The sequence below is a fragment of the Podarcis melisellensis genome (genome assembly GCF_964234715.1).
Source record: "Podarcis melisellensis genome assembly, chromosome: 4".
Classification (NCBI taxonomy): domain Eukaryota; kingdom Metazoa; phylum Chordata; class Lepidosauria; order Squamata; family Lacertidae; genus Podarcis; species Podarcis melisellensis.
This window is the reverse complement of record NC_138531.1, coordinates 102,148,032-102,172,737: the sequence shown is the minus strand read 5'-3', so window position 1 is coordinate 102,172,737 and position 24,706 is coordinate 102,148,032. Positions and strand designations below refer to the sequence as shown.

Below are 24,706 nucleotides of genomic sequence, written 5' to 3'. Positions count from 1 at the left end.
TCACAAGAAGTGTTGAGTACAATGCCAAGTGGGGGGAGAATGTGGGAATTTTCCAATGTTATCCGGACGACAGTGATGAGACTGAGGATAGTCAACAGCAAAAGCAACCGCAACAACCCACACCCACTGATGAAGGTTCTGATTCTGAGTCTGAAACTGAATCGGGTGATTCAGAGGATTTCAAGAGTGTGAAAGCCTCTATGCAACCCTCTGAAAGCTCTGATCAAGAATTGGAAGAACCATTGTTCACAATAGGTCGTTTTTCTCCTAAGAAGGAAGAGGAAAGTGTTGAGGACTTAAGGCTAATTCGCAGGTCACAGAGAGCCACAAAAGGCAGACCTCCAAAGAGATTTGCTGATGAGTTTGCTAAGATAGCAGTAACAGCTGTTAAAAGCTCCAAGAAGGTATTTGAACCTTCAAGTTTCCAAGAAATCCAGGATTTGGATTCAAAGGACCTGAGCCATGGTTAAATGCTATGAAGGCTGAGCTTGATTCCTTAGAAAGGAACAAAACATGGGAGCTTGTTCCAGTAGTTCCAGGAATGAAACTGCTTGGAAGCAAATGGGTCTTCAAAGCGAAGACTGATCAAAATGGCAAGATAGTCAGACACAAGGCCAGATTGGTAGCCAGAGGTTTTGCACAGGTACCAGGTGAAGATTGTCACGAGACCTACTCACCCACAGTAAGGTATGAGAGCATTAGGCTTATGCTCAAGCTAGCTGCAGAGGAGAATCTACACATTAGTCACCATGATGTGAATACAGCTTTTCTGTACGGATCTCTAGATGAATCACTTTATATGCTTCCACCTGATGGCGTACAGGTTAAACAGGGATTTGTTTGTGCTCTGAAAAAGTCCCTTTATGGTCTCAAACAAAGTGCATGGTGTTGGCACACAAAACTCACTGAAGTGTTGTTTTCTCTAGGTTTTAAGCAAGGGAAAGCTGATCCATGTGTATTTGTCAAAGAGGAGGGGCAAAAGAAACTGTATTGTTTGTTTTATGTTGATGATTTATTATTCTTTTGGAAAGATGTCACAATGTACAATAACGCCCTAGCTCCACTGAAAGAGCACTTTGACATGAAAGATCTTGGTGAGGTAAACAACTACCTATCTCTGGAAATAGAAAGAGATCAAGATGGTAACATTCTAGTACACCACTCACGGAAAATTGCTAATGTGTTAAGCAAACTAAACCTGATGGATGCTAACCCTGTAGAAACACCGATGACAACAGGCTATCAGGTAGATGACACTGAAGAAGCATTTTCTGACACTACATTGTACAGAAGTGTGCTAGGCAAGCTAAACTTCATTGCCAGATGTTCAAGACCAGACATTGCTGTTAGCTGTAATTTGCTAAGCAGACAAGTCAACAATCCTACTGTTAAGGATTGGAAAGCTCTGAAACGCATAGCGCGGTATTTGAAAGGCACTATGCATTACAGACTGAGATTTAACAATCAGAAGTCTGGTGGTCTTGAGATATTTGCAGATGCAAGTTTTGGAAGTGACACTACAGACAGGAAAAATACGTCTGGAGTTTGCTATAAGTACAATCAGGGTCTATTTGATTGGTCATGCAAGAAGCAAACAACAGTTAGCTTAAGTACTTGTGAAGCTGAACTGAATGCTTAAGTACTTGTGAAGCTGAACCAGGACAACAAAGTATGTTTGGCTTTGCTGAATTCTGAAGGTTGTAAGCAAAGCACGAAGCACTTGCAATTAAAGTTGCAACATGCTAGGGAACGTATTCAGAAGGGACTAGTAACGGTGTCCTATATGCCAGGTAATGAAATTCCTGCTGATGTATTGTCCAAGATTGTATCAAGGGATCAACACTGTACCTATGTGCAGAAGTTGGGTTTGTACTGATATTGTACGAACACGCTGCCCAGAGATGTTCACAGAAAGGGGGAGGATGTTGGTTTCTGCTTTCTTCTCTGTGCAGCGAAGTGCTTGTCACGAGACAGGTTGTTTACATTCCACAGTCAATGCACTGTTGTTTTCCCACGGGAAGAGGAGACTGGATGTGACGTACACTGGTTTCCTGTTTTTCACTGTTTCTTTGCAGTTTCAGTTTGTTGATTCTCTCCGTGCTTTAGAGGAGAGAGGATGCATTTTCTGCTCCGGCAGAGGCAAGATGTTTTTCTGTAACATACCAGCTTTGAACTGTAAATAAAGCAATATAGAGTATGTAGTACGTACTCCTCATCCTTCCGCTGTGCACGGGACACTGCTCCTTTTCACCAACAAAGGAACCCCACCTTGAAGGCTCCATGGGTCAAAGAGCACTTTCCAAGCATCACCCTGTGGAGATGCTCATCCACAAAGGACCAGGAGCACCGTCAAGCGGCGTCACCCACCCCAAACTCAGACGGAGGACACCATGGCCAATGGTGATGGTGTTGTTGTTGTTGTTATTTGTACACTCATCACCATAGTAAGCTCTGTCCATGGACCAGGACCCAGGACCAGGTTCTCAGATGGGCCATCAAGATCTTTTCTCATGTTAACACCTCTATCCCAGGTGAGGCCCAGGCTTGGAAAGGAAGCTGAGCCTGTATTTTTCCACTGCCCCCCCCCCGTCTTCCCTCCAGTACTCCAAATAATCAAATTCCTACTATTTATTAATTTCAAGGTTTAGGGGTTCCCCTCTAACACCATGTAATGAGCCTTCCTGGGAAGAACATTCCCCAAATTGGGAGCTGCTGCAGAAAAGGCCTGCTCTCATGGAGGAGGCACACAAAGAAGGGTCTATGACAGGGGTGTCCAAACTTTGTTCAAAGAGAGCCAGAATTGATGAAGTGAACATGCGTGATGGCCGGCCAAAATCATTGACCTTCTTTTTAGCATTGAAGTTGTTGATCTTTTTGGGGGGATAAACTGCCGCAGCAGCTGGATTAAACAGACCGGTGGGCCAGATTAGGCCCCCGGGATGGACTTTGGACAAGCCTGGTCTAGGATCACGATGGTAGGGTCCGGGTTGGTTCATACAAGTGTGAATGCTTTGAAGTGGACCAAGCTGCCTCTTGCGAGTAAGAAGACTCCTAGGGAGCTTTCTCAGTCTTCACAAGTTGCTGGTGTAACCCCTCCAGTTCATAGTAAAAATATAAAGAGGGAACCGAAAGAATGAGCACACTAACTCCTATACTGGGATGAAGAAAACGGGAAATATTTGCTCTTGTTCTTGTGTGTGAGAGAGCAACCTCAATAAAACTCAGGAGTGAATAGGATTTCCACCCTAAGTCTTAGAAATGTTAAGAAAACTTTTGCCATAGGTTGTGGAGTTTTAAAGGACCCCCCTCCCCTGTTTAAAATTGGCTTTGGAAACTTTAATTCTAAATTCAGAAGATGCTGCCTAACTTTAAATGCAAGCGTGCTTAATTTTCTGAAGATGCCTTCCATATTTCCAAAGGAGAGAAAATTCTTCTAAGAGGCCATGAAGTTGGGTCTGATTAGACTAAAATAGATGGGATTTCAAGAAAGAGGGAAAATTACATTGTGTTCATTGTTTGAGAGAGGCTGGAAAAATGCCATCTCCGTGTGGTGGCAGTAGCAGCGGAGGGAACTTTCATAAATGATGGAGGGGGGAACCAGAGAGATGGCTCTTTCCTACAAGGCCACACAATGAGCCAAGGGAAGAACATGGTAGTTGGTATCAGAACCTTAGAATCAATGGTGCTCATCAATGGGGAGAAATGTAAAGTATTGCACTTGGGCAAAAAAAATGAGAGGCACAAATACAAGATGGGTGACACCTGGCTTGAGAGCAGTACATGTGAAAAGGATCTAGGTGTCTTGGTTGACCACAAACTTGACATGAGCCAACAGTGTGACGCGGCAGCTAAAAAAAGCCAATGCAATTCTGGGCAACATCAATAGGAGTATAGCATCTAGATCAAGGGAAGTAATAGTGCCACTGTATTCTGCTCTGGTCAGACCTCACCTGGAGTACTGTGTCCAGTTCTGGGCACCACAGTTCAAGAAGGACACTGACAAACTGGAACGTGTCCAGAGGAGGGCAACCAAAATGGCCAAAGGCCTGGAAACAATGCCTTATGAGGAACGGCTAAGGGAGCTGGGCATGTTTAGCCTGGAGAAGAGGAGGTTAAGGGGTGATATGATAGCCATGTTCAAATATATAAAAGGATGTCACATAGAGGAGGGAGAAAGGTTGTTTTCTGCTGCTCCAGAGAAGCAGACACGGAGCAATGGATCCAAACTACAAGAAAGAAGTTTCTACCTAAACATTAGGAAGAACTTCCTGACAGTCAGAGCTGTTTGACAGTGGAATTTGCTGCCAAGGAGTGTGGTGGAGTCTCCTTCTTTGGAGGTCTTTAAGCAGAGGCTTGACAACCATATGTCAGGAGTGCTCTGATGGTGTTTCCTGCTTGGCAGGGGTTTGGACTCGATGGCCCTTGTGGTCTCTTCCAACTCTTATGATTCTATCATTCTATACCTGGCCCTCAGAGCAAAGAAAAAGGGACCCCACCCCAGGAGTCTGCCTGGAGAGCAGGAGAGAGTCCAAGTGTAAGAAAAGGAGACAGAAGCAGGGGAGTGGGGGTGGGGGGAGAGCAACTCCTGAGGACCCCCGGGTGAGGACCCCCACTAGAGCCAAGCATCCATTTTCCACAAGATACAGATGACTCCCTTGTCAGTCAGTTCTGACTTCATGCATTGACTGGAAGACAGGAGCAACCAGCCTGATTAATCTCCCAGAAATCCCTTCAGTTGCCTCCACATTTTGCATTGCAATCTTCCTTCTAGGGGGGCTAGAGGCTGCTTCCTCCTCCTCCTCCTCCTCCTCTTTCTTCTCCTTTTTAAAAAGGCCCTTTCCACCTGGCCTAGGGGGTGAGGCCCAGGCTCACCCTGCCCTACTGTGTTAAATATGTATTCTGTAGTTGACCTCCTTTATAATGTTTTATTTTGATATCTTTAAGAGAATAATTGTTTTCTGTTATGTTGCTTTGACTATAGACTATATATTTCACGTTCTTCCAATGGTTTTATTTCTATTTTATTGATTTTGTGAGATGTGAAACTGGAGTCAAGTAGAACATTCCTACAGTGGACGACACATTAGGGGATGTTTTCTCCCACTCAGGAGACTTCCTGTTTCCGCCTGAGCTGGGACAGACTTCCACTCCATGTGACTTGAAGAGGGTGCAGTCTGTTGTACTAGCATGGAGGAGCACACGGCCTCCATGTTCTGATCAGTGTGTCTTCTCCATTTTGTATGTTGCTGTGTGTTTGGAGAAGTGACTCCTTAGTGGCAGTCATTTGGGACTAACTTCTTTATGGAATAGTTCTAGTTGTTAGGTAACCTAAGCCTGCCTTCAGGAAATCTGTGAACGTGAACAAATCTGTGAGTAAACTACTTTCATATTAACGTGAATCAGATTATTGTGCTTATTCGTTTAAAAGGGATTGGAAGGGATTTTACCAGGAAGGAATTTTTAATAGTAAGACTCAGATGAGTCAGCAAGAAGCTGATCGCTGCGTAATCTAAAAAAGGGGGATGTATGGAACTAGAATATGGAACTTGCTAGTGCATGTTAGGAAGGACATCATTCAATAATATATCCTCTTCTAACTCCCCAATTATCCCCACAGATTTAATATGCTGTAAACCGCTTTGAGATTTATCTTTAAACTATGAAGTGTTATAGAAATTTAAATAAATAAAATAGCTCATGGTTTGGGCTGTGGTGCAGTCCAGACCTGGTTCCCTCCAAGACTCATCCATGCTTGCTCAGGGAACCTTTTTCTTCTCCTGATATTAGACAACTTTTGTAACTGAACAATATATTTGCTTTGTAGGATTTCTAGCACCTCTCCTTAAGACAGACAGAACTTGGCAGAAGACCAAAGGGTTCCTTCCGATCTCTTAGAGGCTTCCTGAGAGCACAGATGGATGAGCGAGACTCGGCTGGCCCTGGAGCAGGAAGAGGACATGACATCCAAACTGGGAGCAGTGGGGGGTTCTGGGAAAACTCTGTGCAGAAGATCCTGGGTGAGGAGGACACCCTCCGCTCAGAGGTGCAGAGCCAGCAGTTGAGGCAGTTCTGCTGCCAGGAGGCCAAAGGACCCCGAGAGGTTTGCAGCCGACTCTACCACCTTTGCCATCTGTGGCTGAAGCCAGAAAGGCGCATGAAAGCTGAGATGCTCGACCTGGTGATCTTGGAGCAGTTCCTGGCTGTCCTTCCTCCGGAGATGGAGAGCTGGGTGAGGGACTATGGAGCGGAGACCAGTTCCCAGGCGGTGGCCCTGGCCGAAGGTTTCCTCCTGAGTCAGGCAGAGGAGAGAAAGCAGACAGAGAGAAAGCAGGTGAGAAGAGACTTTCCTCTGGATACTCCCAAGGGGCTCAAAACAGGACAGAGAACATCCCATCATGCTCTTCTGATGGCTCATTTTTCCCCCTGGGAAGGCATCCATGGAATGAGATCTGTCACCCTTGAAGCTGTTGGCCCTGACATTCATTTTTTAATCCTTCTCCCCATTCTCTCATTTGAATCCTTGTTTCTTTTTCAGGGAAAGGATCTCTTTGCAGAAATGACCAGATTTCTTCTGAGGCAGAGAGGCCTCCGTTGAACACCAGAGAGAGGCCACTGGGTAAGAAGGGAGGAGGTTTTTCTCCGTTTAGTCTCATTCTGTTCGTTTTCCAACTCATCTGTGGGTTCTTTTCATCTTTTGTTGGGGGAGTTAGTGTGACCAAGAGCCCAAAGGAGGGGAGATATATTTCGGCGCAACTAACATCTGAAATGCACCGAAACATCCAAATGCACTCAGCAGGCGAGAATTTCTCAAAGGCCCCTGTGTAGTTTGAGATGCACTGATTTACCTGTGAGACAAGCAGGCACTCTGAGCCTCCCCCTTACCTTTTTCCTCTTGCAGGTGACACAGTGATACTGGCTAGACCTCTTCATCCATCTCTGAATGGGGACAGAAGGGAAGCAGCGGCTGTGGAACCAGATCAGGTCAGGGGAAGCTGCCTTGTGGGGACAGAGGCCAAGGGGTGGAACAATGTCCTAGCTCAAGGAGTGTGGTGAACAACAGTGTTGTCTCAGAGTAGGACATTTCCCTTCTTCTTTTAGGGTCCAGTGTGCTTTGAAGATGTTGCTGTTTGGTTCACGGATGAGGAGTGGGTGTTGCTGGATCCTGGCCAGAGAGCTCTGCATAAGGACGTCATGGAGGAGAATTGTGGGATCATGGCCTCTCTTGGTAAAGCTCCTAGTGGAATCATAATATCAGTTTTTAAATTCAAAACTCCATATGTCACGAACCTCATATATTTTCACAGACCTCAACAGCGCCCCCTACAACACTGGATATTACAGTACCCCCCCAAAAAAACCCCTTGAATAGTAAATTACTGTTTTTTCTGTGAATGTTCTTCCTCCCGTTGCAGCTTATTAAACAAGCAGCAGCCTGGTCTGAACTCCCCAGGCCATTTTGACTGTAAACTTCAGAGTTGTTGGGGAAGTTGAAGTAGCTTCTGTCAGGTTTTCCGTTTTTTTTTTTCCTCCCGTCAGTCTTTGGTTGTCCAAAGAGAAGACTGACATTGGAAACGGAGGGATGCCATGATGGAGCCAAACAAAATCGATTCAATAGAAGAGCCAGGCATATCGAATCACAGGTTCCCCTAAGGATGTCGGTTGATCCCCGTTAATTAATTCACCCAACCCTTCAGAAAACCACCCATCTAACCCACTTGTGTTATTCCTCTATTACCAGAGTTAACAAGTATTCTTCCTTAATTTCTCCCTGAGGCGCTAATCCATTACTCTTCATTGCAGATACTGATGGATTGGAAATCAAGGACAAGGGTGACCATGACAAAATCCCCACAATGGAGAAGCCGTATAAATATCTTGAAAGTGGAAAAAGTTCCTTTTCCACTTCCCATCAAAGAAATCCCATTGGGAAGAAACCCTATCAGTGCATGGAATGTGGAAAGAGATCCAGTCAAAAGGTCAATCTCACTTCCCATCAAAGAATTCATACAGGGGGAAAACCCTATCAGGGTGTGGAATGTGGAAAGAGCTTCACTCACAGCGACAATCTCACTTCCCATCAAAGAATTCATACAGGGGAGAAACCCTATCAGTGTGTGGAATGTGGAAAGAGCTTCACTCACAGGGCTCATCTCAGTTCCCATCAAAGAATTCATACGAAGGGTGGAAAACCCTTTATAATACAGCTTTCAGCGCTAGAGAAAAACACACCACTTTAAACAGGCCTTTGGCTGATTGACATCTAATGCCCTATTTAAATGTGGTGGGGAGGTGGGGGTTACAGGTTTTGGGCTGTGTGTTTTGTGTTTTCATTGTGTGGTTTTATGTTGTAACCGTCCTGAGACTTTTGGGTATAGAGAATAAGAGCCAACTCTTAGAGTCTGAGGGGTCTTTGCCCCCCAATATGATATGTGAGGGGGCCACCCCCCCCAGTTCATAGGAACAGCCATTCAAATGGCATGCTTGCACCGCATCCTGTGACTGTTTAACCGAGGCGGGGCTTGCTAAACCCCTCCTATATTTTATTCCAGTTGGCACCGCTGCTATAGGGCGCTATAGAATTCAAATAAATGCATAAATAAAACAAAACCAGCTTGTTCCAGCTTGTCAATATCCTTCTTAATATTAATTATTTTAAAAATTTCTGTGCCCATCATCTGAAGATTTCATGGTGATTCACAACATAAACAGACAGGTTGAAAGCATGGCTTTCTCAAAAACAAGTCAAGCCGGAAAAATCTCTCTTTTTTCTTTTTCTTTTTTTGGATGGAGTTACAGACTGTTTCTCAGGGGACTGCTGTGGTAATAGTGCATCTTAATTTCAGTAAGGTTTTTGACAAAATCCTCTGTGATATTTATGTGAGGAACCTGGTAAAATGTGGGCTGAATGAGGTAACTGTTAGGTGGATTTGACTGACCGAACCCAAAGAGGACTCCTTCATGGTTCCTCCTCATCCTGGGGAAAAGTGACCAGAGGGGTGCTGCAGGGTTCTGTCCTGGGCCTGTTGTTGTTCAACGTCTTTATAAATGACTTGGATGAAGGAACTGAGGGGATGCTCATCACATCTGCAGACAACACCAAACAGGGAGCGGAGGCCAATGTGGCAGAAGTCAGAATCAGATCAAGGGCAGGAATAGCACCACTTTCTTCTGCCTTGGTTAGACCCCACCCATAATACTGTGTTCAGTTCTGGGTACCACAATTTCAGTATCTTAAATTTTGTTTGCCCAGGGAAATCAAGAAGGTGGGGGAACACAATGCTTATACCTTTTATAACATGTGGCCAATATTTATTGAATATTTAAATTGTTAAGACTGTTGCCGGAATCCACCCAACACTCATGGGAAAATGTGGTGTGATCTTTTAGAGTAATCAGATGAAACTTTTACACATGGCAGGACGGAAGTCTGTAATTCCATCAGGATAAGTTATTTGTTGTTTACTGTTGTAACCATTTCTTTATTTAAAATTATATTTTGGACCATGAAAAAAAATAAAAGCATTTTAAAAATAAAGGTGGGGATATCAGGTGTCCTTTTCCATTAATCTGCTTGCAAGTGTTGCGTGTTATTTGGAGTCTGTAACTCCCAGTTATTTCACATTATCTATGTGTTTCTGTGTGTTCAGCACATGTGATTGCTGGTGAGACTGAATAAAACACTTCCTAAGAAATTCCCTTTGACTGCTTCTGTATTGTTTCAAATGTGACTTCACTTACAGATAAGAATAAATAATTATATTTATTGCTGACAAATCATACCCTAAAGGTAAAGGGATCCCTGATCGTTAGGTCCAGTCGTGGTCGACTCGGGGGTTGTGGCGCTCATCTCGCTTTACAGGCCGAGGGAGCCGGCGTTTGTCCGCAGACATCTTCTGGGTCATGTGGTCAGCATGACTAAGCCTCTTCTGGCAAACCAGAGCAGCGCATGGAAACGCCGTTTACCTTCCCGCCGGAGTGGTACCTATTTATCTACTTGCACTTTGACGTGCTTTTGAACTGCTAGGTTGACAGAAGCTGGAACCGAGCAATGCTAGCTCACCCTGTTGTGAGGATTCGAACCGCTGACCTTCTGATTGGCAAGCCCTAGGCTCTGTGGTTTAACCCACAGCGCCACCTGCATTCCATTTCTTAGGTGTAAATAACTGATAACAAAAAGGAATAGGAAGATAGACCATTTCCCTCGACCTTTGGGGATCTGGGGGGCTTCATTTCACCCCTTAGTTCTGCTCCTGAAAGCTTGGCAGATGTGGAGTATTTGCTCACACTATGCCATGACTTAAAAATCAACCTTTTTGATTTTTTAAAGAAATGGTATTGCAGTGCTAAAAAGTCTCAGGAAAGCAATTCCTGTAGTAGCTGGCATCTTAGCGAGCCAAGTGCCACTCTGCCAACTGTCTCACTCCCAGCTAACTAATCTGGAAAGCTGTCCTGTCATCTCTCTCTGCAAAGACTTCAGTGTCCCTTGACTTCACAATTAAGCATTTCTGGAAGGGGAAATGGTATACTGGGCCACTGAATGTGCAACCTGCCAGCCCTGCCCTGGACATTTTGGTGTGGCAGCAAGTGTACTTTGGAACTCCCTGCCACTTGACATCAGGCAGGAGGCTTCACGGTCCACTTTGCAGCATTCAGCTTTGTTACCGCTGCTGAGTTTGCGATAGCTAAATATTGAGGAGAGAGCAGCCAATCTCCTATGTATATCTGAATAAATTGAGAAAGTCTGGTTTTCAGTAACTACGATTAAGCTTACATTGCAAAAGAATGCATCTAAACTGGCCTAACGGACTCATGGGAAAATGGGTATTTTGGGGGGGTGTTTTGAAAAAGTAAGTATAGCGATCATTTATGTATATTGTAAACAAAACTTGATTGTAAACAAAAACAAAACCCTCAAGGCAGTTTACAAAAAGATACATTGAAATCATGAAAATGTACAGCAGTACTTTAAAACATGTAAAAAGTTAACATGCTGATATTCAGCTCAACTTTTTAAGCACCTGCACAGGAATGTTTTTAGGAGGTGCCGAACAAAGGTGGGAGGGAGACGCCTGCTTGATCTCAAGAGGCAGGGAGTTCCAAAGGGTCTGTGCTGCCATACTAAACAATTGAGGTTTTGCAAATGTGGAGCAGGTATTATGTGGCACCTGAAGCTGAAGCGGTCAAGTGTCTGTCTGTGGGGTAAGGAGGGGATCTCACGGGTAAACTGGTCCCAAGCGGTGAAGGGCTTTCTGTGCTAATGGAAACACCTTGAACTGCTACTGGTAGCCGAAGGGCAACAAGGGAAGCCCCCTGAGTGAAAGGGTCATATGCTGAGAAGGCCACGCTCCCGAGAGGAATCTTGCTGCAGCATTCTGAACCGGCTGAAGCTTCTAGACCAAGCGCAACGGATAACCCACATGGAGGGCTTTGTGGTCATCCAGCCTTGAAGGTGTGGATGAAGCACGTCTGCACCAGGCAGGTGTAGAAGCCCATCTCCCTGGCGCCTGACCACATGATGGCCAGCATCTTGGGCAAGGTGGAGGTGCTGATGACCAGGTCGTTGGCGGCCAGCCTGGAGAGGAAGAGGTCCATGGGCTGGTGGAGACTGGGCTCCGTCTTGATGGCGAAGAGGATGGTGACATTCCCCAGCACAGTCAGGACGTACATGAGGAAGAGGGGGGTCCCAGTCCAGGGATGCCCACCAGGATGAAGGAGAACTGGCCCAGTAGGTGGGCCGTGCTGTTGAGGGCCTCCGAGACCCATCGTGGCAGAGCTTCTGAGACCTGGAGAAAGTCACATGGCCGCCAGAGGGAGAGAAGAGCACACTTCTCCCATTCCTGTGGTTTCCAGTAACTGCTTTTCAGAAGCTTGGCTGCCTCTCCCTGTGGAGCCAGAGCAGAGGCCTCTCCTCCTCCTCCGGGAATTTGTCTAACACTCCTTGAAAGCATAGGCGCCGACTCCATGGGGCCTGAGGGGGCCCAAGCCCCCTCAAAAATTCGTTTGGGGGGACTCCGCCCCCCCAATAATTTAAGAAAATTATTAGTTATATTATGCTTTGTAAAATCACAAAATTATGTTGGTATTTTTTATTTTCCTTGTTTGACGATAGTTACCTTTTAAAATACATTCAGTAATGAGTTAAAACAAAGCCACTCCCGATCTAGAGAGGGGGTGGGGTTGCAGGCTCTCGACCCATCAACAATCTCCAACAATCTCGCGGGGCTGGCGTCAGCCCCTCGAGAAGCGGGGATTCCCCCTAGCTCATTAATATTCACCGCCCATGGCGGCAGCCAATCGGCTGCCGCAAAGGGCGGGCCCTCACAGGTTCACTTAAGGTCGGGGCAGCCCGGGGCTTGCCCCTTTTGTTCCCCCAGCAGCAGCGGTTTGGAGGTCTTGGGGCCCCCCCAATATTTTTTATAAGTCGGTATGGGCCCCTGCCCCCCCAATATTTTTTATAAGTCGGCGCCCCTGCTTGAAAGTCACATCGGGATGTGGAAAATATGAAAACAACAAGGAGAGGCAGGACTGAAGATTTGGAGATATGCTTCAGAGGTCCAGACTATGGGGAGCCCGGAAAAATTAATAATGATAACTTGGATTAAAATTTGGTCTTTTAAAAAATTTTAGTCTCTTGTTTTAATTGGATTATGAATGGATATGTTGATTGGCTGTTTTTATTGGGAAATCAATACAAATGATTTAAAAAGAAAGTCACATCAGTTGGTGGCCATTGCTGCCTCATGAGGCAGGGAGTTCCACCATTTAACCAAGAAGGACTTCCTTTTATGCCTCCTGAATCTTCCAACATTCAGCTTCACCATGGGCTCTAATGTTGGGAGAGGAGAAAAAGTTCTCTCAATCCACTCTCTACATGCCGTGCAGAAATTCATAAACATCCATCATAGGATTCTCCCGCTGGATATTACCAGGATTTCAAAGGTAAAAACTTTCAGGGTGTCCTGGTTTTTACTTTTTGAAATATGGCAAACTAAAGAGGGCACTCAGAGCCATTTCTGTGGGCACATGCACTGTCACCCCAGCAAGGCCTTAGCTGGCCAGTCTCTTTTTCCTACTCGGGAGTAAGCTGCCTTGAGTTCAGCAGGGCTTGACTCCCAGGTCAGTAAGCATAAAGACAACAAGCTGAGAAGGGGCTGCTGGGTTGACATGTTCGCTGGGCTTTCCCATGGAAGCCAACGGAGAAACTCATTCCTTGGAGGCTGTGAGCAAAGGGGAGCCGAAGAAATGGCAAAATATGATGATGATGATGACGACGATAGTTTATACCCCACACAACAGGCTGGGTTTATTTATTCATATTAATTTTTACGTGCACACGCAGACAATCATTATTGTCTCATATTAAAAACTGGCAGAGGGTCTCTTAGTACAGCCCTCCAGTGTACACTAGAGGCCAAAATTGTGGAACCTTCTGGACAAAATGTATTTCCGAGGTTTGATAGCTCATGGCACCACTTTGTTTTGGAGTAATAATAAGGCTTTTTTCTGTGGGGACGAAGGGGGACGCATACCCTTAAACATTTTGTGAATTTAACGGGAGAAGAAATTCACTGTATTTATTTTTCCCCGGTGGTGATTTTCTTGAGTCAAAATGAGAGTACCCTAAACATTTTTTTAAAAAAACAAAACACTGAGTTATTTCATAAAATCATGTATCAATGGAAATAAAATTTAATGAGGAATGTAATGCAATAATTGTTATGAAGGATTATTTATTACAACAGCAGTCATAAAGAGGAAACCTGAAAACACGGGAAAAATGAGATGCGCAGGTTAAATTGCCGCGTTGGCACTTTGCGATAAAATCAATGGGTTTGGGGTTGCAGTTTGGGGACTCGGTTCCTAAAAGGTTCGCCATCACTGCGCTAGAAGGAAAGGAAAGTGGGGGGGGCGTCCCCCCAAAAGCATCTCTGGAAGTGGGAAAGAAAGAAAAGGCGGAGGGGAGAGGTGGGCACGCTGGGCTTGGCAAGGGTTAAAGGAGCAGAGCTGCCTTCCTAGAGAGGCCAGGAAGCAAGGGGGGGCCAGGTCCTCCAGAGCCAAGGCCCCTCCCTCCCTCCCCAGTCCTTTCCTAACTCGCTGTCTCTCCTGGGATCTGGTGAGTCTCCTCTCTCTCCCCCCAGAGGGTGCAGTGGGGAGAGGAGGGGGGGGTCCCAGGGCTGCAGCAGGGGAGGGGGCCTGGGGGGCCTGATCTGCTCCTGCAGGGGGGGGGACCCCAAGTCAGGGGGGAGGAGAGGGTCCTGCCAGGGAGGGGCCAGGTCTGCCACGCTCTCCTTCCTGCAGATCAGAGGATCCCAAACTCATTTGGCCCTCTACCCCTCCCCCCCTTTCAGAAAAGATCTCCCTTCTTTAAACAGAGGAGTCCCTGGGACTTTAACTCAGTGTGACGTCGCTCAGCCTCATTGCACAACAGAGGAAACATGTGCAAATGGTTTTCCAAAGCTGGACGACGAGGTGGACTAGCCCCCCCCCCCAAAGAAACCCCCACAGGGAGGGAGGGAGGAAAGGTGGGAGAGAAAGGCCAGGAATAAAGAGAGGGATCCCAGGCCAGAGTCTGGCTGCTGCATTGGGGACCAGTTTCCCAGTGTCTCCCAGGGCAGCTCCCCACAGAGGCCACGGCAGCCATCCCCTCGCACCCAGAGCAGGGCATCCCAGGACCACATCCTCTCTCTCCCAAAGGGATTGTTGGTGGAAAACCAGCCGGAAATGGGCGCTGCTACTCCCTGAGCCTCCAGGGACCTTGGCATCAGTGGCTGTGTGTGTGTTAAGCTGTCTAAGAGAATTGTTGTTGTTGTTGTTGTTGTTGTTGTTGTTGTTGTTGTTATTTCCTGCCTAAATTTCAAGGGAGATGTATTTGGCCTCATCCACTTGGCCCTCAGGGGTCGGCCAGATACATACCCAAAGGGTGCTCATCAATGGTTCCTCTTCATCCTGGAGAAGAGTGACTAGTGGGGTGCCACAGGGTTCTTTAACTCTGTGTGACGTCGCTCAGCATCATTGCACAAAAGAGGAAACATCTGCAAATGGTTTTCCAAAACTGGACGAGGAGGTGGACTAGCCCCCCCCCCCAAAGAAACCCCCACAGGGAGGGAGGAAGGAAAGGTGAGAAAGAGAGGCCAGGAACAAAGAGAGGGATCCCAGCCCAGAGTCTGGCTGCTGCATTGGGGACCAGTTTCCCAGTGTCTCCCAGGGCAGCTCCCCACGGAGGCCACTGCAGCAATCCCCTCGCACCCAGAGCAGGGCATCCCAGGACCACATCCTCTCTCTCCCAAAGGGATTGTTGATGGAAAACCAGCCGGAAATGGGCGCTGAGCCTCCAGGGACCTTGGCATCAGTGGCTGTGCGTGTGTTAAGCTATCTAACAGAATACTAATACTAAATTACCCGCCTAAATTTCTTTTTTTTTAATGCATATTTATTGAGATTTTCCACATAATACAAAAACAAAAATACAAAATTAAACAAAAAAAACATCAAAAAAGAAAACAATTAAAAACACATAATATTTAAAAACCCTTTTTTCTTTTTTTTTATAATAATATTTATTAAAGTTTTTTACAAAGCAAATAATAAACAACATTTCTTATTCCATGACATAGTTTCGTCACTTCTTTGGACTCCCTCACGTCTCCCGCTCCCACTTAGAGCATTATAAAGTTTTTCCAAGCAAATTATCATCTTGTTTAAAATCTTATCTCCGCTCATTTAAATAGAATCTAACAGTTCTCCAGAAAATTTATATTTTCCTTACCTTAACCTCACTTATCGTCAAATTCAAATCTAATTCAGTGGTGGGCAATTATTTATGATCTAGCATCCTTCTAGCATTCAACCAAATTACAATATTTTTGTAGGTAAGTCTTGAATTTCTTCCAGTCTTCTTCCACCCTCTCCTCTCCCAGGTCTCGGATTCTGCCAGTCATCTCGGCCAGTTGCATATAGTCCATCAGCTGCATCTGCCACTCTTCCAGTGTGGGTAGATCTTGAGTTTTCCAGTTCTTAGCGATGAGTATCCTTGCTGCCGTTGTTGCATACATAAAAAATGTTCGGTCCTTCTTTAGCACCTTCTGGCCGACAATACCCAGAAGGAAGGCCTCTGGTTTCTTAGTGAAGGTATACTTAAATACCTTTTCCAGCTCATTATATATCATTTCCCAGAATGCCTTCACTTTAGGGCAGGTCCACCAGAGGTGAAAGAATGTTCCTTCACTTTCTTTACATTTCCCACATTTATTATCAGACAAATGGTATATTTTGGCAAGTTTAACTGGGGTCATGTACCATCTATATATCATTTTCATTACATTTTCCTTCAGAGCATTACATGCAGTGAAGTTCAGTCCAGTGGTCCACAACCTTTCCCAGTCCTCAAACATAATGTTATACCCAATGTCCTGTGCCCATTTTATCATAGCTGATTTAACCATTTCGTCTTGTGTATTCCATTTTAACAGCAAGTTATACATTCTTGATAATACCTTAGTTAAAAACCCTTTTTTCTTTCACCTCATTTCTCAGACCTCCCCCCCTCCCCTTCTTGTATTCCAGTTTAAGTTATCCGCTCAACAAGTTCTTATCTTATTTCTCAACCTTAGCTTGATAATTTATTTAACCATGCTATTATTTTCCTTTTCTTCTTTCCTCCATTCCTCAATTTATTTTTAGAAACCTTATTTCTATTTAATTTTTAAAAAAACCAATTTTAACTTATTCTTGAACCTTTTTCCTAAAGTCGACCCAAATTTCCCTTCAACGATTTTCCCACATTCCATAAAAATTACAAAAAAATATAAAAAGAAAAAAGAAACTTAACAAATTATATTTTTACACCCTTTGGATTCCCACATCCCACCCTCCCTTTCCCGGTTTTGATCCCCAAACCAATGTCCATCAATCCATCTATTCTCAGCCTGGATCCCTCATGTCCGAGGCTCTTAAATCTCTCTCAATTTCTCTCTGCCGGCTTTTTTGACAGTCCTTTGTATTCAACACCAAATCTCGAAGAAACTGTGTCCCAATAATATCCAATTTTCTTCCAGGCAGGCCTCTATATTTAAAGGTGGAGCTCAAATCTTGTTTCTTAAGCCTTATAAATCTGAGTGTTCCAAAAGCTCCACCTTCCATCTTGACCAAATTTGTACCAACAGGCCTCTGGCCTACCTTTATCTTCTGCAACATTGTAGCTTCACCTTCGTTTTCCTCCAAATCCTCATATATTCCTTGTTCCACTTTCTCGGATTTATCAGATTTCTTTTCCTGCCCAGCTGCAACGGCTTCTGTTCCAACTTCAAGGGCTTTTGGTTCAATAACAAAGACTTGAGTCAAGTCTCTTCCTGTTCCAGTAAGATTATTTACTGTTTCATTCAGTGTTATTACCCTTGTAGTCAAAATATCGCTCTGTTCCTGGAGCTCTCCTTGGAGTTCCTGAAGCTTTCCCAGGAGATAAAATGTCCTGTTCAGCTCAGTGAGTATTTTTCCACTTGCAGCCATTGCTTACAATGTTCCAAAAATCCCCTCTAGGGGGATTATGTTTACTTAGTATCCTTCCAGTTAAAATCCACCAGTCCAATGTAACTTATTTTTCTTTATTCCCAACAATTTGTATCCAAATTAAAGAAAATCTAACCAGCAAAGTTGCCCGAAACAAAGTTTCTTTTTATTCCCCAACTTTGACAGCTAGTTTGACAGCTGTCAAAGTCTTCTGTATCTTTTCAGCAGGCTCTCTCGCGGATCACTCCCGGGGGGTTGCACTTTAGCTTTCCAAACCAGCTTTTATCCTCCAGCAAAATTAGTTGTACTGTCCCATCATGAAATTAGTAATTTTTGTCCAAAGTAAGACGAAGATGTTTCTCTCAACCTTAGTTATCTAGTCCTTGCTTTAAATTCTCTACAAGGCGGGGGGGGGGGCGGACTTCCTTTTTACACGTCCCCCGATCGTGCCGAATTCAAAAGAAGAAATTTTAAATCCAATTTCCGTACTACTCACGGGTTGTTGCTTTTAGACCCAATGTTCAAAGGAAAAAGTCAGCGCTCTCCGTCCATGGCATGCGGCTTCACTCAGCAGGGGAAGCAGAAAACTTTCAGCACCGCGCCGCTCCCCTTTCCCCGTTCCGCAGCCTTTAAAAAGGCTCCTTCACGGGTCGGGGGGCGCTAATGGTGCCCACCGAGTCACCAGGTCCACAGGCTTCCGCGCCTGTGGTTTTTAAGGGTCCCCGCGTCACCGCCGTGGCAGAACCCGATCCCTGCTAAGCCGATTCCCTCCGAAGCTCAGAGGGAATCCGCCATTAGGCGATGGCGCTAACCCGGAAGTCCCTACCCGCCTAAATTTCAAGGGAGGTGCCCTGCCCACTTGGCCCTCAGGGGTTGGCGAGATACATTCCTGGCCCTCAGAGCAAAGAAAAAGGGACCCCACCCAGGAGTCTGTCTGGAGAGCGGCAGAGAGTCCAAGTGCAAGAAAAGGAGACAGAAGCAGGGGAGTGGGGGTGGGGGGAGCAACTCCTGAGGACCCCCAGGTGAGGACCCCCACTAGAGCCAAGCATCTGTTTTCCACAAGATACAAATGACTCCTTGTCAGTCAGTTCTGACTTCATGCATTGACTGGAAGGCAGGAGCAACCAGGCTGATTCACCTCACAGAAATCTCTTAGGTTGCTTCCACATTTTGCATTGCAATCTTTCTTCTAGGAGAGCTAGAGGCTGCTTCTTCCTCCTCCTCCTCCTCTTCTTCCTCCTCTTTCTCCTCCTCCTCTTCCTCTTCCTCCTCTTTCTTCTCCTTTTTAGAAAGGCCCTTTCCACGAGGCCTAGGGGGTGAGGCCCAGACTCATCCTGCCCTACTGTGTTAAATATGTATTCTGTAGTTGACCTCCTTTGTAAGGTTTTATTTTGATATCTTTAAGATAATATTTGTTTTCTGCTATGTTGCTTTGACTATGGACTATATCATTGAGTTTCTTCCAATGGTTTTATTTCTATTTTATTGATTTTGTGGGATGTGAATCTGCAGTCAAGTACAACATTCCTACAGTGGACACATTAGCGGAAGTTTTCTACCACTCAGGAGAAGACTTCCTGTTTCCTCCTGAGCTGGGACAGACTTCCACTCCATGTGACTTGAAGAGGGTGCAGTCTGTTGTAGTAGCATGGAGGAGCACACGGCCTCCATCTTCTGATCAGTGTGTCTTCTCCATTTTGTATGTTGCTGTGTGTTTGGAGAAGTGACTCTTTAGTCGCAGTCAATTGGGACTAACTTCTTTATGGAATAGGTCTAGTTGTTATGTAACCTTCAGGGATATGTCTGTGACTGTGAATGAATCTGTGAGTAAACTGCTTTTATATTAATGTGAATCAGATTATTGTGCTTATTAATTTAAGAGGGATTGGAAGGGATTTTACCAGGAAGGAATTTTTAATAGTAAGACTCAGATGAGTCAGCAACAAGCTGATCGCTGCATAATCTAAAAAAGGGGGATGTATGGAACTCTGCTAGAATATGGAACTTGCTAGCGCAAGTGAGGGAAGATATCAATAAATAATATATCCTCTCCTGCCTCCCTAATCATCCCCATAGATTTAATATGCTGTAAACCTCTTTGAGAATTTCTTTAAAATATAAAGCGTTATAGAAATCTAAATAAATAAATAAATAAATAAGATAGCTCATGGTTTGGGCTGTGGTGCAGTCCAGCCCTGGTTCCCTCCAAGACTCATCCATGCTTGCTCAGGGAACCTTTTTTTTCCTCCTGATATTAGACAACTTTTGTAACTGAACAACATATTTGCTTTGTAGTATTTCTAGTGCCTCTCCTTAAGACAGACAGAACTTGGCAGAAGACCAAAGGGTTCCTTCCGATCTCTTAGAGGCTTCCTGAGAGCACAGATGGATGAGCAAGACTTAGCTGGCCCTGAATCAGGAAGAGGCCATGCCATCCAAACTGGGAGCAGTGGGGGGTTCTGGGAAAACTCTGTGCAGAAGATCCTGGGAGAGGAGGACACCCTCTGCTCAGAGGTGCAGAGCCAGCAGGTGAGGCAGTTCTGCTGCCAGGAGGCCAAAGGACCGCGAGAGGTTTGCAGCCGACTCTACCACCTTGACCATCAGTGGCTGAAGCCAGAAAGGCACACGAAGGCTGAGATGCTGGACCTGGTGATCTTGGAGCAGTTTCTGGCTGTCCTTCCACCGGATATGGAGAGCTGGGTGAGGGAATGCGGAGCAGAGACCAGTTCCCAGGCGGTGGCCTTGGCCGAAGGTTTCCTCCTGAGTCAGGCATAGGAGAGAAAGCAGGTGAGAGAGACTTTCCTCTGGATACTCCCAAGGGGCTCCAAACAGGATGGAGAACATCCCATAATGCTCTACTGATGGCTCATATTTTTTTCCTGGGAAGGGATCCATGGAATGAGATCTGTCACCCCTGAAACTGTTGGCCCTGACATTCATTTTTTAATCCTTCTCCCCATTCTCTCTTTTGAATCCTTTTTCTTTTTCAGGGAATGGATCTCTGTGTGCAAATGGACCTGGATTCCTGTGAGGCAGAGAGGCCTCAGTTGGACACCAGAGAGAGGCCACTGGGTAAGGAGGAAGGTGGTTTTTCTCTGTTAGGTCTCATTCTGTTTGTTTTCCAACTCATCTGTGGGTTCTTTTCATCTTTTGTTGGGGGAGATAGTTTAGATTCACTGATTCACCTGTGAGAGAAGCAGGCACTCTGGGCCTCCCCCTTACCTTTTTCCTCTTGCAGGTGACAGAATGATGCCCGCAAGACCTCTTCATCCATCTTTCCTTGGGGACAGAAAAGAAGCAGTGGCTGTGGATCCAGATCAGGTCAGGGGAAGCTGCCTTGTGGGGACAGAGGTCAAGGGGTGGAACAATGTCGTAGATCAAGACGTGGTGGTGAACAATATTGTTGTCTCATAGGAGGACATTTCCCTTTTTCTTTTAGGGTCCAGTGTGCTTTGAAGATGTTGCTGTTTGTTTCACAGATGAGGAGTGGGAGTTGCTGGATCCTGACCAGAGAGCTCTGCATAAAGATGTCATGGAGGAGAATCATGGGATCGTGGCCACTCTTGGTAAGGATCCCTTTTGAATCATAATATCTGTTTTTAAATTCAAAACAGCTCTCTTTGATGAACCTCATATATTTCCACAGAACTCAACAGCGTCCCCTTAAGACACCTGGGATTACAATATTGCAGCTTCTAAACAAGGATCAGCCTGGTCTGAACTCCCCAGGCCATTTTAACTCAACTTCAGAGTTGTTAGGGAAGTTGAAGTAGCTTATCGAATCACAGGTTCCCCTATGGATGTCGGTTGATCCCCGTTAATTAATTCACCCAACCCTTCAGAAAACCACCCATCTAACCCACTTGTGTTATTCCTCTATTACCAGAGTTAACAAGTATTCTTCCTTAATTTCTCCCTGAGGCGCTAATCCATTTCTCTTCATTGCAGATAGTGATGGACTGGAAATTAAGAACAAGGGTGACCATGACAAAATCCCCACAATGGAGAAGCTGTATAAATATTTTGAAAGTGGGAAAAGTTCCAATTCCACTTCCCATCAAGGAAATCTCATTAGGAAGAAACCCTATCAGTGCTTTCAATGTGGAAAGAGCTTTAGTCAGAGCCACAGTCTAACTTCCCATCAAAGAATTCATACAGGGGAGAAACCCTATCAGTGTGGGGAATGTGGAAAGAGCTTTAGTCAGAGCCACAGTCTAACTTCCCATCAAAGAATTCATACAGGGGAGAAACCCTATCAGTGTGGGGAATGTGGAAAGAGCTTCACTGATAGCTCCTCTCTTTCTTCCCATCAAAGAATTCATACAGGGGAGAAACCCTATCAGTACGTGGAATGTGGAAAAAGCTTCAGTCGGAGCTCACATCTTTCTGCCCATCAAAGAATTCATACAGGGGAGAAACCCCATCAGTGTGTGGAATGTGGAAAGAGCTTCAGGAGGAGCTCACATCTTTCTGCCCATCAAAGAATTCATACAGGGGAGAAACCCCATCAGTGTGTGGAATGTGGAAAGAGCTTCAGGAGGAGCTCACATCTTTCTGCCCATCAAAGAATTCATACAGGGGAGAAACCCTATCAGTGTGGGGAATGTGGAAAGAGCTTCACTCACAGCCACAATCTCACTTCCCATCAAAGGATTCATACAGGGGAGAAAGCCTATCAGTGTGGGGAATGTGGAAAGAGCTTCACTCACAGAAACAGTCTCACTTCCCATCAATGGATTCATACAGGGGAGAAAGCCTATCAGTGTGGGGAATGTGGAAAGAGCTTCACTCACAGCCACAGTCTCACTTCCCATAAAAGGATTCATACAGGAGAGAACCCCTATCAGTGTGGGGAATGTGGAAAGAGCTTCAGTCAGAGCTCCAATCTCACTTCCCATCAGAGAATTCATACAGGGGAGAAACCCTATCAGTGTGTGGAATGTGGAAAGAGCTTCATGAAGAGCTCCTCTATCACTTCCCATCAGAGAATTCATACAGGGGAGAAACCCTATCAGTGTGTGGAATGTGGAAAGAGCTTCACTCACAGCCACAGTCTCACTTCCCATCAGAGAATTCATACAGGGGAGAAACCCTATCAGTGTGGGGAATGTGGAAAGAGCTTCAGGACGAGCTCCAATCTCACTTCCCATCAGAGAATTCATACAGGGGAGAAACCCTATCAGTGTGGGGAATGTGGAAAGAGCTTCAGTCAGAGCGCCGGTCTCAGTTCCCATCAAAGAATTCATACAGGGGAGAAACCCTATCAGTGTGGGGAATGTGGAAAAAGCTTCAACCAGATTGCCAGTCTCAGTTCCCACCAAAGAATTCATACAGGGGAGAAACCCTATCAGTGTGTGGAATGTGGAAAGAGCTTCAGGAAGAGCTCTCATCTCTCTTCTCATCAAAGAATTCATACGAAGAGTGGAAAACCCTTCATTATACAACTTTCAGTGCTAGGGAAAAACAAATCGGTTTAAACAGGCCTTTGGCTGATTGACATCTAATGCCCTATTTAAATGTGGCGGGGAGTTGGGGGTTACAGGTTTTGGGCTGTGTGTTTTGTGTTTTCATTGTGTGATTTTATGTTGTAACCGTCCTGTGACCTGTGAGTGTAGGGAATGGGAGCCAGCTCTTAGAGTCTGAGGGGTCTTTGCCCCCCAAAAAGATATGTGAGGGGGCCACCCCCCAGTTCATAGGAACAGCCATTCAAATGGCATGCTTGCACCGCATCCTCTGACTGTATATCTGAGGCAGGGCTTACTAAACCCCTCCTATATTTTATTCAAGTTGGCACCCCTGCTATAGGGCGCTATAGAAATGAAATAAATGCATAAATATAATAACACCATCTTGATCGCCTTCATTTGCCCATGTTCCAGCTTGTCAATATCCTTATTATTATCATTTTAAAATTCATGTGCCCATCATCTGAAGATTTCATGGTGTTTCACAACATAAACAGATAGGTTGAAAACACAGCTTTGTCAAAAACAAGTCAAGCCAGAGAAATCTCTCTTTTTTCTTTTTCTTTTTTCGGATGGAGTTACAGACTGTTTCTCAGGGGACTGCTGTGGTAATAGTTCATCTTTATTTCAGTAAGGCTTTCGACAAAGTCCCCTGTGATATTTATGTGAGGAAGCTGGTAAAATGAGGCTGAATGAGGTAACTGTTAGGTGGATTTGACTGACCGAACCCAAAGAGGACTCCTTCATGGTTCCTCCTCATCCTGGGGTGCTGCAGGGTTCTGTCCCGGGCCCGTTGTTGTTCAACGTCTTTATAAATGACTTGGATGAAGGAACTGATGGGATGCTCATCACATTTGCGGAGGACACCAAATGGGGAGCGGAGGCCAATGTGGCAGAAGGCAGAATCAGATCAAGGGCAGGAATAGTACCAATTTATTCTGCCTTGGTCAGGCCCCACATAGAATACTTGTGTTCATTTCTGGGCACTACAATTTAAGTATTTTAAATTTTGTTGGCCTGGGGAAATCAAGAAGCTTGGGCTACACATGCCATATTCCTTTTATAACAGGTGGCAAATGTTTATCGAATACATATATTGTCAAGACTGTTGCAGGAATCCACCCATCACTCGTGAGAAAATATGGCATGATCACTTAAAATAATCAAATGCAATTTCATCAGGACATGTTATTTGTTGTTTACTGTTATAACTATTGCTTTCTCAAAATTTATCTCTGTACCATGAAGATAAATAAAAACAATGTTTTTTAAAAAAGGTGGGGAAATCAGGTGTCCTTTTCCGTTAATCTGCTTGCAAGTGTTGCGTGTTAATTGGAGTCTGTTACTGCCAGTTATTTCACATTATCTATGTGTTTCTGTGTGTTCAGCACATATGATTGCAGGTGAGACTGAATAAAAGACTTCCTAGGAAATTCCCTTTGACTGGTGATGTATTGTTTCAAATGTGGCTTCACTTACAGATAACAACAAATCATATTTATTACTGATGAATCATACCATTGTCAGCTCATGAATCTCCAACCCAACAAACCCTGTGCTTAGCATGAGCAGCTGCTTTCTTCCCATTTCTTAGGTGGAAAGAACTAATAATGACAAGGAAGAAGGGAGATAGACCATTTCCCTCAACCTTTGGGGATCTGGGGGGCTTCATTTCACCCCTTAGTCCTGCTCCTGAAAGCTTGGCAGATGTGGAGTATTTGCTCACACTCTGCCAG

The 24,706-nt window shown here is 45.1% G+C and overlaps 2 protein-coding genes and 1 long non-coding RNA gene across 4 annotated transcripts in view; 2 read left to right on the top strand and 1 right to left on the bottom strand.

The window, feature by feature from the left end:
• LOC309369077 (uncharacterized protein) overlaps nucleotides 1-24,706 on the top strand; it is a 73,776-nt gene that overhangs the window by 33,487 nt on the left and 15,583 nt on the right. The window contains exons 4-5 of the mRNA XM_081909687.1: nucleotides 6,899-6,981; nucleotides 7,099-7,225. Of these exons, the coding sequence (XP_081765813.1) occupies nucleotides 6,899-6,981; nucleotides 7,099-7,225 (210 nt within the window). The remainder of the gene's footprint in view (nucleotides 1-6,898; nucleotides 6,982-7,098; nucleotides 7,226-24,706) is intronic.
• Nucleotides 1-24,706, bottom strand: part of LOC309369446 — a 53,735-nt gene that overhangs the window by 24,694 nt on the left and 4,335 nt on the right. The gene's annotated exons all lie outside the window — the stretch shown is intronic.
• Nucleotides 6,351-23,348, top strand: LOC309369145 (uncharacterized protein). 2 transcript variants are annotated; one of them, XM_081909866.1, is made up of 4 exons: nucleotides 6,351-6,616; nucleotides 20,744-20,826; nucleotides 20,945-21,071; nucleotides 21,454-23,348. In XM_081909866.1, exons 2-4 carry the CDS (start codon nucleotides 20,752-20,754, stop codon nucleotides 22,980-22,982), a joined length of 1,731 nt encoding a protein of 576 aa, XP_081765992.1. In that variant the 5' UTR covers nucleotides 6,351-6,616; nucleotides 20,744-20,751; the 3' UTR covers nucleotides 22,983-23,348. The 2 variants fall into 2 exon arrangements, with proteins under 2 accessions (XP_081765992.1, XP_081765991.1); XM_081909865.1 differs by lacking the exon at nucleotides 6,351-6,616 and adding an exon at nucleotides 19,808-20,577.